Source organism: Orbicella franksi, chromosome 15 (assembly GCF_964199315.1).
Source record: "Orbicella franksi chromosome 15, jaOrbFran1.1, whole genome shotgun sequence".
Classification (NCBI taxonomy): domain Eukaryota; kingdom Metazoa; phylum Cnidaria; class Anthozoa; order Scleractinia; family Merulinidae; genus Orbicella; species Orbicella franksi.
Window position 1 is genome coordinate 5,662,279 of NC_138159.1, and position 15,898 is coordinate 5,678,176.

The following is a 15,898-nucleotide window of genomic DNA, read 5'->3' on the forward strand; positions in this document are numbered from 1 at the left end:
GATGATAGAGTCTTGTTGTATCTTGTTACACTGTAGTATTCCATGTGAAATAAGTGAATCTTTTTATTTGAGTTTAGTATAGTTTTCATGAACCTATTCCCCTTTTGAGTGTTTTCGGAAATGAAAATGAATGATGCTTACATTTCTCATCTTCCAAAACTTGATAAATCTAACATTTGTTATGAGAGAATTCGCCGTTCCACAGACAATTCTTTATTATTTGGAAAATTATAGGAAAAAACCGTCCGTAGCCTCTTTTCAGTTAACAGCTAGAGATCTTAAGTTTTGTTCTTCATTGTACTTTGCGGATTCTTTGTATACCTGAGCGTGTGCAACGCTGTTTCACTAACTTTCATTTAGAAGACAAGTAGTTCGTTATCGGGTCATTTGAGTTTCTTTTTATTATCGAAATATACCTTCCGTTCCCTCAGAAACTAGCCAGCTGAACTACTTTTCACTAACGAAGTTTTATTAGTTTTCTCGGAAGTTAGCCAGCTGAACTACTTTTCACTAATGGAGTTTTAATGCTTTCTATTCATAGGATAATTTTTCCTTGCTGTCGGTAACACCAATTCACCAATTCATATTTAAGTATCTCGCTTTTAATTTCCTAAGTTTGTTCTATCTTAATCTCAGCCTGTGTAATTTTAATCCTAGCACTCTATTTTTAATTTTGGAAGCCTCGTGGTGTTGATTAGAATTCGCTATCTTAATTATGTACTTTCCGCTCGTATTGTATACTTGAAGTTACATTAGCATATTGTAAACACTTGACGTGTAAAGGATGATATATAAGCAAGTACGTTTGTTAAGCATTTTCGATTACATCGATTACATCGATTACATCGGCTACATCCTTACGATTTTACAGCGGCTACTCCGCCGAGTATGTCAGTTTCACCCCCGACGTTAGAGTGCAGAATAAACTACTGTTGGACCAAGTTATGTCTCTTCCTTGACGTCCGTAGTGAAGACCATTGAAGTAGATCCTCGTGTACCAGGAAATCGTGACGAGTTTCCGTTCCCGCAGCAAAGCAGTGCTCTCCAGAGTTAGATTCCCCCAGTTGTCAGTTCAAGTGTCCGTTCAGTCCAAAATTTACAGTGTTGCAGGAAAAACCTATCGTCACAGTAGTTACCGAGAAAACTTATCGTCACACATTACCTGTAGCATATTTCCACGTAGTCAAGAGAAATTGCCTCAAATTTGACTTATGTATGTTAAACTGTTATACACTTATTTCTCAAACTTAAGTAGAATATCCATTTTTGTTCGAAAAAAAAAATGAACGCGAAAGTCTTATTTTTTCGGCCAGTTTAGTGCAAAACCAAAATCACCATCTCCCAAACACTGTCCGCGGCTTCATGTTTTCCCGTCCTCGTAACAGGTTTCCCGTCCCTTGCATTCGCTAATGATTAAAAATACCGACAAGAATACTCAGAGCTATAAATAGAAAATAATTTACACAGTTAGTTCTGTAAGCTGAGAAATCGAAGACGCAGAAACCAAACAACCCAAACAGTTAGGAAACACGATAGCGTGACCGTGATCTTTAAAAAACCAGTCGGTTGTGAACGTCGTACATGGCGTCACGCGAACGCACCTTGTATCATTACTCAAGATATCGAGAACAAAACTCTCATTTATCGGGCAATTTACTATTATCTTGCAAGACACTCAATACAGTCAAGGCCAAGTTTAGCAGCAAGGATGCTTTCGTGGTAAACATTCCTTGTTTAATAAGCAGTTATGAAATCCTGGGAAAATAAATCTTGTTCACTAACGAACGTCTTGCGGGAGACAATAATGCTACGCAACCTGATAAGTAGAATGCAATTTGCACAGTTCCATGGGACGCACAATGGGAAAAACCAGGACAGTAATAAGTCACCTGTGTCAGAAAACACAATAGCGTGACTGTAGTGTACAGTGTTAGTTCACGCGAACTCACCTGGTGTCATCATCTTACTCACGATATCATCAACACAATACTCACGCTATCGCACGCTTGCACTATTCAAAACAAGTAAGACCAATTTTAACAGCGGGGGTAGTTTCAATGACAACTACATGTATTCCTTGCTTAAGTCACAATATCCTGCTGAAATTAACATTCCCGTACAAACAAACGTCTTGCGTGATACAGTTCTTAAATTAATATGGCTTCAGCAACAGAAAGGTCAGCTTTACAGACGACATTAATCTGCTTTTTCTCGGAATCACAGACAATAGCTCTAACAGCGTGTGTGGTATTTCCAGTCGATTTCTCGGAATCACAAACACACGCAAAGAAAATTGCTGCATAAGTGTTCAACAAAGAATAATGTCTCATTCTAATTTCTTTAGCCACACGTATCTTCATCTTCATAATCACTTTAGATTCTAATAAGCCTCCAGTTATTGCAGTGTCTACTGGGTTCGGGGCGGAGGTGGGAGGGGAGAATGAAATACTCCCCCAAAAAACCCTTAAGAGTATGAGCCTCCCAATGGGTTCTTAATCTTGGAACTCCTGTTTTAGAACTGAGTTTATGGTCGTTGGCTCCGGCCAGAAACTTCTTGCCGAGAGCTATGAAGAAATAAACATCAAATTAGCAAACCAGCTATTCAGCACAGTTGATCATGCTAAATCATTAGGTCTGATTATCGACGATCGGCTTTCCTGGTCTATTCATGTTAACGAAATGAGTAAAAAGGTATTTTTGGCAATAGGTGCCCTGTGGCGTATCGGATCTGCCATCTGCCATCTCCTCACTTTGATTACTGGCTTAAGTAATCAATTGAGCGACAAACTACAAAAAATTACAAAACTGTGTAGCCAGAGTAATTTTAAAGACCAATAATTATGAAACTGGCTCAAGCTTCCTTCTCGTAAGAAAAAGCAATAAAGATCTTTAAATCCCTTAGAGGCCCATTAACCGATTAATGCGCGCGCTCGCGCGCGTTGCTAAGGAGGCGAAATTTCGCTTCCGGTTACTTACGTCAGCTTGAGCGAAGAAAATAAAAATAACTCAATAACTTCCAAATTCGCTCACATGTTAGATGCTTTTCTTTGTGTTTCACAAAATGCAAAGTAAAAAAAGTACAAGCGAAGACAAAATAAGAGAAAGACAGAAAAACAAGAGCAAATGAAAGAGAAAAACTAATTCCGTGTGGCTTTGTTTGATCTTACCGAAGTGGGCTGGTAGTGTCAATTGCGCACGCGCTGATAGGGTAACTTCCAATATAAATCGGGCGCAGTTCCGGTTTCTTTAAATGCTAAAGGAAACGCGGTTTTTCCTTAAATCCGGCGTTTTTTGACGGATTTCGATTAAAGCCAACGTTGGAAACATAACTATGGATTCCTTTTTCGAAATCATGCTTTTTTCAGAAAATTACGAAATTTTTAATATTTTGAAATTCTCTCAAAATCTGACCTTTTAGAAATGAAACAAAATCTATGCATAGCGTATTGAGGATTTAAATTAAAAAATTAAATCAATGAAAAAAATTCCGATAAAGTAATTTGCCTGGGAGCCTTTGCGTTTTTTCAGTATTAGTCACATGACCATGGGCGTGGCCTGATGACGTCATCACTAGTGTCGCTGATCATGAAAAAGTTAAAACTCATGAAAATAACTCTGAACAAACTAAAAATGACGAGGTTATATGAGAATAAATTTTCCCTAGCAACGGCTCGAAAAGATCGGTTAATGGGCCCTTAAATGAGCTACAATCTTGGACAAAATAAATGAATTATTAAGACCACCCCTCCCCCCATTTCAATGATGGAAAAAATTGCCCGTTTTGGTTGTAGCGCGATTTCATCGATGATTCGTGGGGAGGCGTTGTTTTATTTCTTATTTTATCCTGTCCAAGATTCTAGTTCCAGTGTACTTGCAGGACCTATTCAACGAAAGAAGCACACACTATGATTTGCGTAACAATAGTTATATAACAATAGTTTATTGACACTCCCCAGATGGGGCTTTTCTGCGACAATAAAAGAGACCTAAACTAATTCGCGTAATGCATAATTCTTAATTCGGTAAATTGACATTGGCCAGGCCGCGTACTAATTATTTGAAACGTAGTTTCAACTACAGCGGTGCTTTATTATGGAATTCATTACCTGAAAACATCAGAAAGGTTAAATCAATTGAAAATTCAAGACGCAAATCAATCGCGTATTTGAATCATCTGATTCTCACTCGGTAATCTTGAAAAACAATTTATGGTAGTTTTTAATGAAAGTAATATTTGTATTCAGATTGATATACTATTGTACTTACTGAAAATTGTAACCGAGTTTTTAGATAAAATGATTGATTGATTGATTGATTGATCGATCATGATATTCGAATAGTTTCCTAGAAAGGGTATAAAATTTCAAATAAAGAGACGCTTCAAATGGTCAGAAGTGATTTTAAATTATATTCTTTACAGAGAATCTGTTTCACAAATCAGTTTGTTAGCTGACCAAAACGGAGCATCATTTTGAAGGAATTTTTGGAGACCTGGAAGGGACGTACCCACCCTAAACCTACCCGAGATGGCGTCCAAATTTTCCATGCATCACGCAATTCAGGTTTCTGATATACATAACAACCACAAAACAACTCCACAAGACAAACATTTTATCTGATTGACAACCAATCAGTATTGGTCATTTGTAGCTAATTCCGCTTCAGGTTAGAAAGGTTAGTTATACTCAGACGTAAACGAAATCAAATCTGCTTTTCTCCGAATCACAAACAAAAGCGCTATTGTAAACAGGGTGTGTGTTTCACAAGCAGTCTTTGGCAAACGTTTACCATGGAGTCCCTCTTGAAAAACCTCAAAAAACATCTTGAATGCTCGATTTGTCTCGATACCTACAACCAACCCAAAACTATATCATGTCTACACACATTTTGCTGTCAGTGTTTGGAGAATCATGCAAGAGCCAGCCACAGACAAGGAAAGTTCCGTTGTCCACGGTGTCAAGCGCAAATCGATCTGCCCGAAGGAAATCGTTGCGACAGTTTGCCGACCAGTTTTTTCCACAACAGTTTGTTGAGTCTCCTTGCTGTCCGACAGAGCGGCGATGGAAGTAGCATAACTTGTGGCAACTGTAAGAAAAGAAGCTCCGATGTTCATTATTGCTTTGATTGCGCAAGATTTATGTGCCCCGACTGTTTAAGCGCGCATGAAGTTATGCGGGTTGCATTCGAGGGACACAAAGTCATGGCCGTCAAAGAATTTCAAACTCAAGACTACGAAGCCTTGTTGAAGCGACAGCCCTTTTGCTCTGAACAGTACCACGAGCGAGAGATCACAAGATTTTTCTGCCTTCCTTGTCAATCCTGTGTCTGTCATGCTTGCATAGTCACAGACCACCAAAACCACAAAGTTATTTTACTCGACAAAGCGGCTGACAACGAGAAAGACAATATCATGGCAGAAGCTGCAGCGACTAGACAAAACGAGACAGCCTTGAAGGATGTGATTCGAAAATTTGATGAAACCATTTCCAAGCTGGAAACCAACGTCGCAAGCGCTAAACGTGGAATCTCGCAATCAGCCGAGACAATGATCACAAAGATTCGAGAGCGCGAGCGAGAGGCGATTGCATCCGTGGAGAAAACACACGCGACGAGACTCGAGAAAATTAATTCCGCCAAGGAGAAAGCGGAATCGCTGCTCAATCAAATGATCCAAGCGGTTGAGTTTGCACAAAATCTGGTTCAGAGAAGTTCAAGCTCAGTTATCATGCAAAGCAAAGAAACTCTCAAACACAGACTTCAAGAGCTTCGTGACATTGAGATGCCAAAACACCACGAGACCTCATTCATCAAATTTACCGCGGCTTCTGTGCAGGGTTTGAGACTGGGCGGTATCGCAACCGAGATAATTGATGTGAGTCAATGCACTGTGGAAGGACTGGATCAAATTCTTCAGGCTGGTGTAGCAGCAGAATTGATATTACGCGCCAGAACACTTGAGGGAGAGATAAGCAACCAGCCTGATCTTAAAAATCAAATTGAAGTTCTCATTGAACCTACTGAAGACGTCACAAATGTGATTGTTAGCGAGAAAGGAAACGGTAAATTCAAGGTGAATTTTACACCAAAAGTGCCGGGCGCCTACAACATTGAAGTGAAGATCAACAACGATAAACTTCCGAACTGCCCTTTTACTACGCAAGTCAAAGAACGTGAAGTTGTTGTAGTCGGTGAGTTGACCTTAAAGTTATTTAAAGGAGATGAGCTTGAGAATCCACATGGAATTGCTGTAAATACGGCAGGGAACATTGCCGTAGCAGATTCGACTGAAAAATGTGTTTATATATTCGATAAAGAAGGCAACTGTTTAAGAAAAATTGGCAGCCAAGGAGAAAATGCCGTACGATTTCAGCAGCCACGCGGCGTTACATATTTAAACGATAACGAGATCCTGGTCGCAGATCCATGGAATGATAGAATACAACAAGTAGATGTCCAGACAGGAACTGTTGTAAAAGTCTTTGGAAAATGTGGTGGAGCAAAGGGAGAGTTTTTCAGCCCGGTTGATGTTTGCCTGGATGAACAACACCGCATTGTTGTAACCGAGCTCGGCAATCATAGGATACAGGTCATGACACAAGAGGGTGAGACTATTACCATGTTTGGAGACAGAGGCCCAGAGAAACTCAATCATCCAAAGAGCTGCATTCCTTACCAAAACATGTTTCTTGTAGCTGATATAGACGATAACTGTATTAAAGTTTTCAATCAGTCAGGAACTTTCTTGTACAAGTTTGGAAAACAAGGAAATCAAGACGGACAATTTAACTGGCCGCATGATATGCTTGTAGACAGCTCCAATAATCTTCTTGTATGTGATATTAACAATAACCGAGTTCAGCAGTTTTCTTTAGACGGTCGCTTGACTCGCTTCACAGGGAAAACTATCACTCGTTTACCAGGTCCTATTGGAATAGCGACAGCACCAGATGGACGTATTCTTCTGACTAGCTCTAAAGCTAACAAAGTACACATATTGAAGTAGATGAGTTACTCACCAATTTGAGTAGTTTGAACGCCAGCATATTCAAAGAAACGTTTTCTGTGTCATATATAAAGAGCAAAAATGGCTGATAAATCTCGCTGTAATTTCATTTAAGTTACTGATATCTCAATTTTCTTTCGTATCGTTTCTCATAGGTTTTTTTTTCAATATCCACTGAGTCTTGCCTGTGTGAAAATTTTCTTCGTTCCTGACCTCGTCTCTTGCAGTTAAGAAAACAACAAAACAACAACAAACAAACAAAAAAGTAAGGATTATTTTGGTATTTTTTCTCGCTTTTATGCATTTCCACAAAAATACTAATATTGCTCTTAGAACGAAACCAAACAGACAAGGCATTGTATGACGACAGATTGATCCTAGTTCTTTCTCTAAGGAAGCGGAAGTATAATTGTTGTTTATTCTATGGCTAGCTCCGTGAGCTGGTAAGATGAATCAAATCCTGTGCTGTAATTGGCTACCCGAGCAGGCAAGATGGAGCTATCTCGCCGGCTTGGGGCTACCCGCCGTGTCCTGCAAGAAAAATTTCCCCCGAAAGCCATATGATAAATCGTTTATTGACCAAGCTTGTTCGGTCAAGATGGCTGGATATTGGCCTCGTTCTTTTTTTGCGAGATTATGGACCTCGACTCCGTCTCGGTCCGTAAACATGCGAAAAAAGAACTTGGCCAACATCCAGCCATCTAGACCTCACACTTGATCAATAATAACCCAGACATATAATTCATTACAGATGCCGGAGATTTTTGTATTATCGATGATCGATAAAATGCTTTCCTTTTGTTAAAAATAGTCTCCAGGTTCAAGGCGTTCAATTAGTTGGGCGCAGCACTTAAAACAGGGGATCGTTTTTTCGCTCGCTGTCTTCCGCTGCACCCCAGCTGACCGAAAGAGGCAATAAAAGAGGAAACAAACAAGAAAAAGAAAAAAAGTACCATTTGTTCCTAAGGTTTCATTTGTCGTATGTAATTATTGTGATAAGGAACAAACTCAGCTTTGGGGAAGGGTTGAGGGGGCAGGGGCCTTCAAACTGTCGAAGCTGCCCTTTTCTTTGGTTATCAGCAACGCATTAAACAAACAACTACCAGCAATGCTGCTAGTGTTTTTTTATATATTTTCAAATTTTGACGGATCATTATTTTAACTTAAATCATTTGGTCATTATTAGTGTTAGTTTGTAGCTATTTAGATTTGACTGTAATTTGTGATTAATTATTGTACATAGGTTATTATTCTTAAAAGGCTTTTAACAATTTACTGGGTGAATTCCAGTAATGCTTGAAGTTGTTGAATATTGATAAGATGTTATAAAAATATTTCAACTTATGCCAGGTTCTTTGCATATTGCTAGAAATATTTTTTTTTCAGTATTTTGATCTTATGGGTTTGTAACATGATTTGCGTCACCGCTGAATGGCGTTGTATTGAATGGAGAGCATATCTTCTTATCCTGTAGTATTTCATGTGAAATATGCGAATCTTTTTATTAGAGGTTATTCTAGTTTCCTCGAACCTCTTCCCCGTTTTAGGGTTTGCAGAAATGCAAATGTATGATGCTAACTTTATCTTTGTAAAACTTAAAAAATCCAACATTACCTGTAATATAATTCCACGGAGTCGAGAAATTGCCTCAAATCAGACTGATGTCTCTAAAACTCTTTTAAACTTATGACTCGCTGTTATTTAACTAGAATATCCATTTTTGCTCGACAAAAACAATGGAAGCGACAATCTTATTTTTTCAGCCAATTTAGCGAAAACCAAAACTAAGCACTTTCTGCGGCTTCATGTTTTCCCATCCTTGCAGATCTCCTGTTCTTCCAACTCTAGAATTTGCTAATGACTCAAAACACAGGAATGCTCCAAGCTACAAATAGAACTGAATTTGCAGTCTGTCACAATATTGTCTTGTAAGTTCGTTATTTAATAACGCAACGGCTGAAAACATAACAACACGAGTGAACAATATGGTGGATCGCTCCTGTTCCGCCTCGAGCTCCCGAGGCCCGATGGGAGCACGTGGCATGACATAATGTGACACAGTCAATGTTGAAACAGGCTTTGTCAATGATGTGAAGTGATTATGACATTGGAAGGGAGGGTAGGGGAGGGAGTGAAATATGAGGAGTCTGCATACAAACGAAGTGGCCTATCAGGCCTGCACTTTTCTCCAGTTTCTGTAGCATGAAGCTACCAGGAGTATTTCTACTCCCCCCCAGATGGGATGCTAGTCCTTTGCAAATTTACCCCCAGCATTAATTCGCCAGTACCCATTTATACACCTGGGTGGAGAGGTACTGTGAGATTGCTCGATCCAGAGACAAGCACATTAACCATGAGGCCACAACACCTCCCATATGAGTAGTGTAGGGAAAACAAATTGCATTTGAAGAGAGAAGGTTTGTTTACAGGGAGTGTCAGCTACTTTTGTCTGTGATTGTGGTTGGATTTGCACGCCCATAGAAATTAAATTACAGTCACACCAATGTGCACTACAATGTAGTTGTTGTTTATTGTTTACTATAGATGTACTAGAATACAATAATGACTTTTTACTTCATAGGTGTTAGTTCACGGGAATATCTTTCCATCTGCAAATTGATCGGTCACTCAGTCGGTCACTCTGTAAGTCACTGAGCCGGTCGGTCAGTCAGTTGGTCAGTTGGTCAGTCAGTCAGTTAGTCACTGAATCAGTCAGTCTGTCAATCGGTCAGCCAGCCAGTCAGTTGTTCAGACTTAACAATGCATTATTTTAAGGTTGGAAAACCACAAGAATATTGCAATAATTCTTGTGGTTCTTTTCAGTAAAAAAAAATTAAATAATAAGAGAAAATAACTAAGCTGAATTTATCCATTGTGGCATACACATACACCTTACAGTATGTTTTTTACTTCAGCCTGAACGATGGTTGCTACAGACCGTACCAACAATGTTATTGTGCTCCTTGTCAACTAGTATAGTGACAAACTTTATAGCTTGAAAACTACTGAAATATTTTTTTTTCGCCCAACATAAAACTATGTGGAATGCAAAATGTGCATTTTGTGTGGCAACTTAAAATTCCATTTCAGATGGACTTAATTAAAGTATTAACATACTATAACACCACAATTTGTCAACAGGTATCATGTTATTTATTTAACTGTGTGGCTACAGGTTGTGTAGTAGATGTGCTCGGCTGCTGCATTGGTTCTTGTTGTTGTTGTTGCTGTTGTTGCGACTGCTGTTGGTAGGCTGCTGTCTGCGCTTGTTGAAGTTGTTGGAATTCTTCTTGTTCAGCCTGAAGGATAAGAGTTCACAAATTAAATCAAATTAATTTAAAAAGAAAAATGTGAACTCCACTCTTCAGTGTAGATAGAGATCAGCAGGGCTACCTGGGATAGATGGAAAGCCAAATAATCTCCAGCAGCATCAGAGACACTTCCGTCTGGTGCTGACTTTACCTTAGCACTTTACATTGGCTTATCAGCATTGGCTCTAATTTCTGTAGTGTTAAGTGACTAGATACACACATGCACCGGTAGCTTCCTTCCTGCTTGTTACTGATACACAGTATACCATTGTACATCACAGATTGCCCATCTCTATTCCCCCTTCAAATTTCGTCAAGTTACCCTAACAGCTTGCTGCTAGCCAACATCTGCCATCCGACACGAAAATGTTTGAACACCAAGTAAGTTCTCGCCTCTCCCACTTACTGGTTACAACTTCTTGATTAATCAGACTACTTGGCTATTACAAGGCTAACTAAACTGCAGTGCAAGCCAAGTGGTCCATCAGGCTGATACTTACCTCCAGTTTTTGTAGCATGAAGCTACTACATGTAGAAGTATTTCTACTCTCCCCATTATCTTATGCTAGTCCATTCACGAAATCAATTTAATACCTGTGCCTGCTGCAGCCTAGCTTGTTGAAAGAGTTCTTGCTGTTGCCTAAGCAATTCTTCCTCTGGAATTCCCTGGTAACAAAAAAAAAAAAAAAAAAAACTAATTAAACATAAATTAAAACCACTAGCATTCAGGCACAGATCCACACCAGTTTCCACTGATCTACAGAAATCGGTCAGATTTTTCAGAATGACTTTGAAACCCAGGAAAGCGGACTACAGGGAGTTGAAATCCAAAACATTTCCAGCGGAGAATAGCCCTGGACCCCTCTAGAAGGTTGCGCCTTTGGCGCTCATTGTTTTTGAAACCAGTCACCCTTTATCCTAGATCCATGCCTGAGTATTCACCTACATGCCTCTGAAATTATACAACAACAGCTGCTAAAGGCTCTAGCACTAGTTTAAATATCAGAGTAAGTAAATGTACCTCCAGCATGGCTCATTATAATAAGAAATACATTCATGATACTAAACTTCCCATAACTTTGAAAAAAGCGCTTTTCCTTATCTGTTGCATTACTTACTATACATAATTTATGCATTCAAGTTGAAGGGATATCACAAGGACCAATCAACAGGATTAGTTTAAACAAACATACCAGGTTCTCTAGGCGTGTGCTTGCCCTTCTTTTGTTCTGCAATGAAATCCGAGAAGAACAATTTTGCAGAGTTATCACGGACAGTATTAATGTTTTCTATTTAATGTTGCTTTAAACTATGATACATATGCTACAGAATTACATACTGTATGGTTTATATACAGGTGCATAAAAGTATTTTCAGTCTCTTTTGGTTTATCAAATTGAAAAGGTCCCAGTGAGCATACTGTTTTGAATTCTACAAGAATGTTTTGAAGACACCTCAAGTGATTTCATAATAGGTTTGCTGAAAAAGGACTTAAAACATAATGTTCAGCCATTCTCAACAAGATAATAAAATATGCCAGTATTACAGCCATCTTTGCTTCCAACCATGATTGGGCTGTCATTTGATGAATACTGTTCAACACAACTGAGATAATTCTGTTGGCTTTTCATTGATCAATTGCATGCTAATCTAAGCCTAGTTCTGGTCTTAGTACTTACAGCAGCTTGAGTTTTGCATTCCTGGAGAACTGATCTGACTTCTTCAATGTAAGAATGGAACCCCAATCCCTGGAAAAGAAACAATACATTGACTAACAGTTGGGGCTTCAATACTGACACCGGTCTACAAAATCTTCGCCTCACTGGCATTCACCTGGTTTGGACCATGTTAACAGTGCTGATAACAGAAGTTAAGAAAGAACTCGAGAACAATCTGTAGTATCAACCTTGTTGACAAACATAATGTAGGTCAGACACATAACCTTAGATTATCCTCTATTTTCCCAAGCTTAAATACATGTAAGAACATGCACACAACATAAGTTTCACATCTTAAAATGTAATTTGTGCAAAGGAGAGGATAGCCACCTAATCTCTGCTAAATTAACTCTTTTACATGTGAATACTTCAATGTGGACCTACCAAGATGGTCTTTCACTTAATAGACCACAATTATTTCCTGCCTTGCTAAATATTAGGGGCTTATATTAACTAAACTTTGATCTCACAAGAAGGGGCGATGGGAGGTGAGAGAGAAGCTTACAAGTAGAAGAGAGAGCACACTAAATACTAACAGAACAGTATGTAATTATTTTGTATCCTTTACCTGTAAGGCTTGGAATACATGCTCTGGAAGAATAGTCTTTTTCAACTGACGATTGCAAATTTCATTTGCCTCTGATGAAACTAAGTGAATAAACTCTACAAGGAAGGCAATCCAAAAGATATAATTAATTACATGTGCATACCATTGTAACTGAAATGTTCAGTACATACTATACTATTGCCCACTACATGTTGATCTGCAGCATACAGATCAACATGTAGTGAGCAGTGGTATACTGTAGCATACATATACTGTAGTATATTGTTCATTAAATAATTTATATCCACGAGAATTATTTTATTTCATACAATATGTATATAAATTCAGAGCATAATTTTAAGAACTGGAGGGTGGATTGAAGAGTGTATTAAATTCTTTTGGAAAGAGGAAAAATTGAGAAGATAGCAATTTTCCAGTGTTCTTAACACAGAAACTGTTGTTTTTTTAAAGTTAAGTTAGTTTTTTTTTCAAATAATTGCCTACCACTCAGGCTCCCTGTAGCCCCTTGCTCTCACCTCAACCTGCTCTGCTTGCAAGACTTCAAGATTTGTGTTATTACAGTTGGACCCCACTTATTCAAGCACGGTTTTCAAATTCCTTGTTACTTCAAACTCAAATCCATTTCCCATGGATCTGGCTTTCAGTCGTTTACTATCAGCTATTTCGCTCTCCTGCCATTTCACACTGTTGTTTTTGTTTTCCCTGAGAGTTTGAAATAGTGGGGTTCACCTGTATTTATGGGTAAAGTAAAGGTTAAGGCTGTATACAAGCCAAGTGGCCCATCAGGATGGAGCTTATCCCAGTTTCTGTAGCATGAAGCAACTAGGAGTATTTATACTCCCTCCTGGATGAAATGCTAGTCCATCACAGGGTTACTCCTAGGATAAAGTGTGCCGATAGCCATTTATCCACTTGGGTGGAGAGAGGCACTGTGAGAGTAAAGTGTTACGCACAAGAACACAACACAATGTCCCCAGCCAGTGCTCAAACCCGGACTGCTTGATCCAGAGACGAACCCACTAACCACGAGGCCACCACACCTCTAACAACTGTATTTATGGTTGTTCATTATATTCAAGTTTATTTGAAAGCCAAGTGCAAGTCACTAACCTGTACAACAGTTTAGAATAAGTTCTCTTGCATCATTGGACACCCTTACATTTGGTATCATCTCCTTGATCATCTTGTTAACAGCAGCTGTTATGCAAAAAAGTGTTTCACATGTCTACAGTAGTAATACACTAATCTGAATTGAATAATAGTAACAGCATAATTGAGTGTAATTAATTACATGTAAGCAGGCATTTTTAATGTACATGTATGTTATGGGCTCTCCTCTCCTCCGCAGAGGCCTCTTTTGTTCTCCCTTGACCATGTAGACTAGCAGTTTTGAGGCTGGGGAGGGGATGTACATGTAGATTCAAATGCTAGTAAATGGGTACATACCCATGCATACAATTTAGCTGCAATTTAGGATATTGAAATTTAGGACATTGGAAGAACTCTTAAGTTTGCACCAGTCACAATTGCTGGTCACTGTAGGTAATTATAAAAAAAAATTGCCAAAGGAAGTAGAATTTTCTTTTTTTACATTTATTTTTATTAATACACAATAGCCAACAAACTGTAATGATGTGTCACAATCGGATTTACCTAGCCCCACATAAAAGGAATAAGCAACCCTTCTGGGCACTCACAGTACTGTACTTGTGTATGTATAAGATCAAAATTATAAAAACTACAATCGCTATACCATCTTTAAGTTGAATGATAGAACAAAATTGGAAACAAGGTGAGCGCAGCTGTTCGCAGGTTGTACTGTTAAATGGGTCGGAACCTGCCTACTGACACGGAATTCTCTTCTAGAGTGAAATCAACATTTACTCTATCTAAACAGGCTTACAAATTATCCGCACATTTCGGTGACGTTTTATTTTAGCCGAAAAATAACTCTGCATTACGAGAAAATAACGTAAAATAAAAGGAAAAAAGACCACTTAATCTAAAAAAGTCGTTAAACAAAAATAATCTTTCGAGGATCTCAGAAATACACCACAAACCTCTCGGTAATGTCACATCATCATCTGGTACAGCCTCCGCCATCTTGGATCGTATTTGTAAGTCATGTACTTGATGAACGTGGGCTCAGGAAAGGAACACACTAACATGAAATGGGAGGGGATCGTGGGGAGGGAACGGACCGAATTAAGTGGCAAAATGTTTGCTTTGGATCATGGAGATTTGTTAACCTCAAGTTATTTTCTGGGATCGCTAATTATTGGCGTTTAACTGTATTTTATTTTCAAAAAATCATTTCATATTCGACGTACGATCAGTGTAATAGGGACCTTAAGCACCGACGACGACGAGCCCAGAGGACGACGACCGGAAGTAAAATTTCCCCTTACCGCGCTACTGCGCATGCTAGACTCGTCGTCCACGTAAAGCTTAGGACGTCGAAACGTCAGGTTTGCCGTCCTGAACGAACGTGAGTAAGTATTAATCTATTAACGCTGTGTTTCAGGCAGAAAATGTATATCAAACTATTGAAATGAAAGTTGGTTATTTATTTAATCTCTTAGCTTTGTATCAACTAGATTTTACGGCGAGTTTGGTGTAAAAATCGTTGGTGATAACCTTATTTTGTCGGCGATTTGTCCGTTGTTGAATTTGCTTGTCAGCGAAACTACGAAATTAAATGAATTCAGAAATTGAAAAATGACTCTGTATTTCGTTTCTTCTGGTTCCTATCTACATGTAGGCTTTCGCTTATGTTTTTAGGATAGAATTTTATACCGTGAAGGTCGTTTTAGATTATATCGGGCGAAAATTCGGCATCATTCATCTCTTCGAGTGAAAACCTGTTATGTTCTTCGTATGAGAAATCGGGATTTTTCGACATCAATTCCTCACGTAGGACTGAAAATGTGTTGTCATCGATACTACCGTTTTCGTAGCTCAAGAGAAACAGGTCTTGGAGCTCGCGAAAGGAAGACATGACAAAATTTTTCGATGGTTTTAGGTCCATGTTTACAAGAACTCAGCTCTGTTTACATGTACTCGCACTTGGTTTTCACGCCGTGAACGACGTCCTCGACCCAGTCCTACAACAATTTTACTCGTCGTCGTCGTCCCATTCGTCGTCGGTGCTTAAGGTCCCTAATATTTATTTCCGTACTCCTCCAGGTATTCTCGAGACTCGCGTGGGCCATACGTGAGGAACTCGCGAGTAGCAGAGAACCTCCCAACCTGCTTTGCAAATACAGTTCCGCCATGTCGTGAACAAGGCCAAGTGCTT

The 15,898-nt window shown here is 39.0% G+C and overlaps 2 protein-coding genes across 3 annotated transcripts in view; one reads left to right on the forward strand and one right to left on the reverse strand.

Annotated features, from left to right (window-relative positions):
- Nucleotides 1-4,495: 4,495 nt before the first annotated feature.
- The window catches only part of LOC145469714 (E3 ubiquitin-protein ligase TRIM45-like), a 322,349-nt gene continuing 310,946 nt past the window's right edge, over nt 4,496-15,898 (forward strand). The window contains exon 1 of one of the 2 annotated variants that reach the window (XM_081453498.1): nt 4,496-6,718. In XM_081453498.1, coding sequence (XP_081309624.1) covers nt 4,790-6,718 — 1,929 coding nt within the window. In that variant the 5' untranslated portion in view covers nt 4,496-4,789. Of the gene's footprint in view, nt 8,909-15,898 lie in introns of those variants that run through there. The other variant, XM_081453497.1, reaches the window with a different exon arrangement.
- LOC145469804 (protein Dr1-like) lies at nt 9,513-14,731 on the reverse strand. Its single transcript, XM_081453615.1, has 7 exons — nt 14,661-14,731; nt 13,711-13,797; nt 12,601-12,695; nt 11,994-12,062; nt 11,508-11,543; nt 10,909-10,980; nt 9,513-10,302 (listed from the first exon to the last, which is right to left on the reverse strand). The coding sequence occupies exons 1-7, from the start codon at nt 14,701-14,703 to the stop codon at nt 10,153-10,155; spliced, it is 552 nt and encodes a 183-aa protein (XP_081309741.1). The 5' UTR covers nt 14,704-14,731; the 3' UTR covers nt 9,513-10,152.

Coding starts and splice junctions, on each gene's coding strand:
- LOC145469804 (XM_081453615.1), bottom strand. CDS start 14,703: ATGGCGGAGGCTGTACCAGATGATGATGTGACATTACCGAGAG. Junction 12,063..12,600: donor ATGTATTCCAAGCCTTACAG/GTAAAGGATACA, acceptor TTTCTTTTCCAG/GGATTGGGGTTCCATTCTTA. Junction 10,303..10,908: donor CTAGGCTGCAGCAGGCACAG/GTATTAAATTGA, acceptor CTTATCCTTCAG/GCTGAACAAGAAGAATTCCA.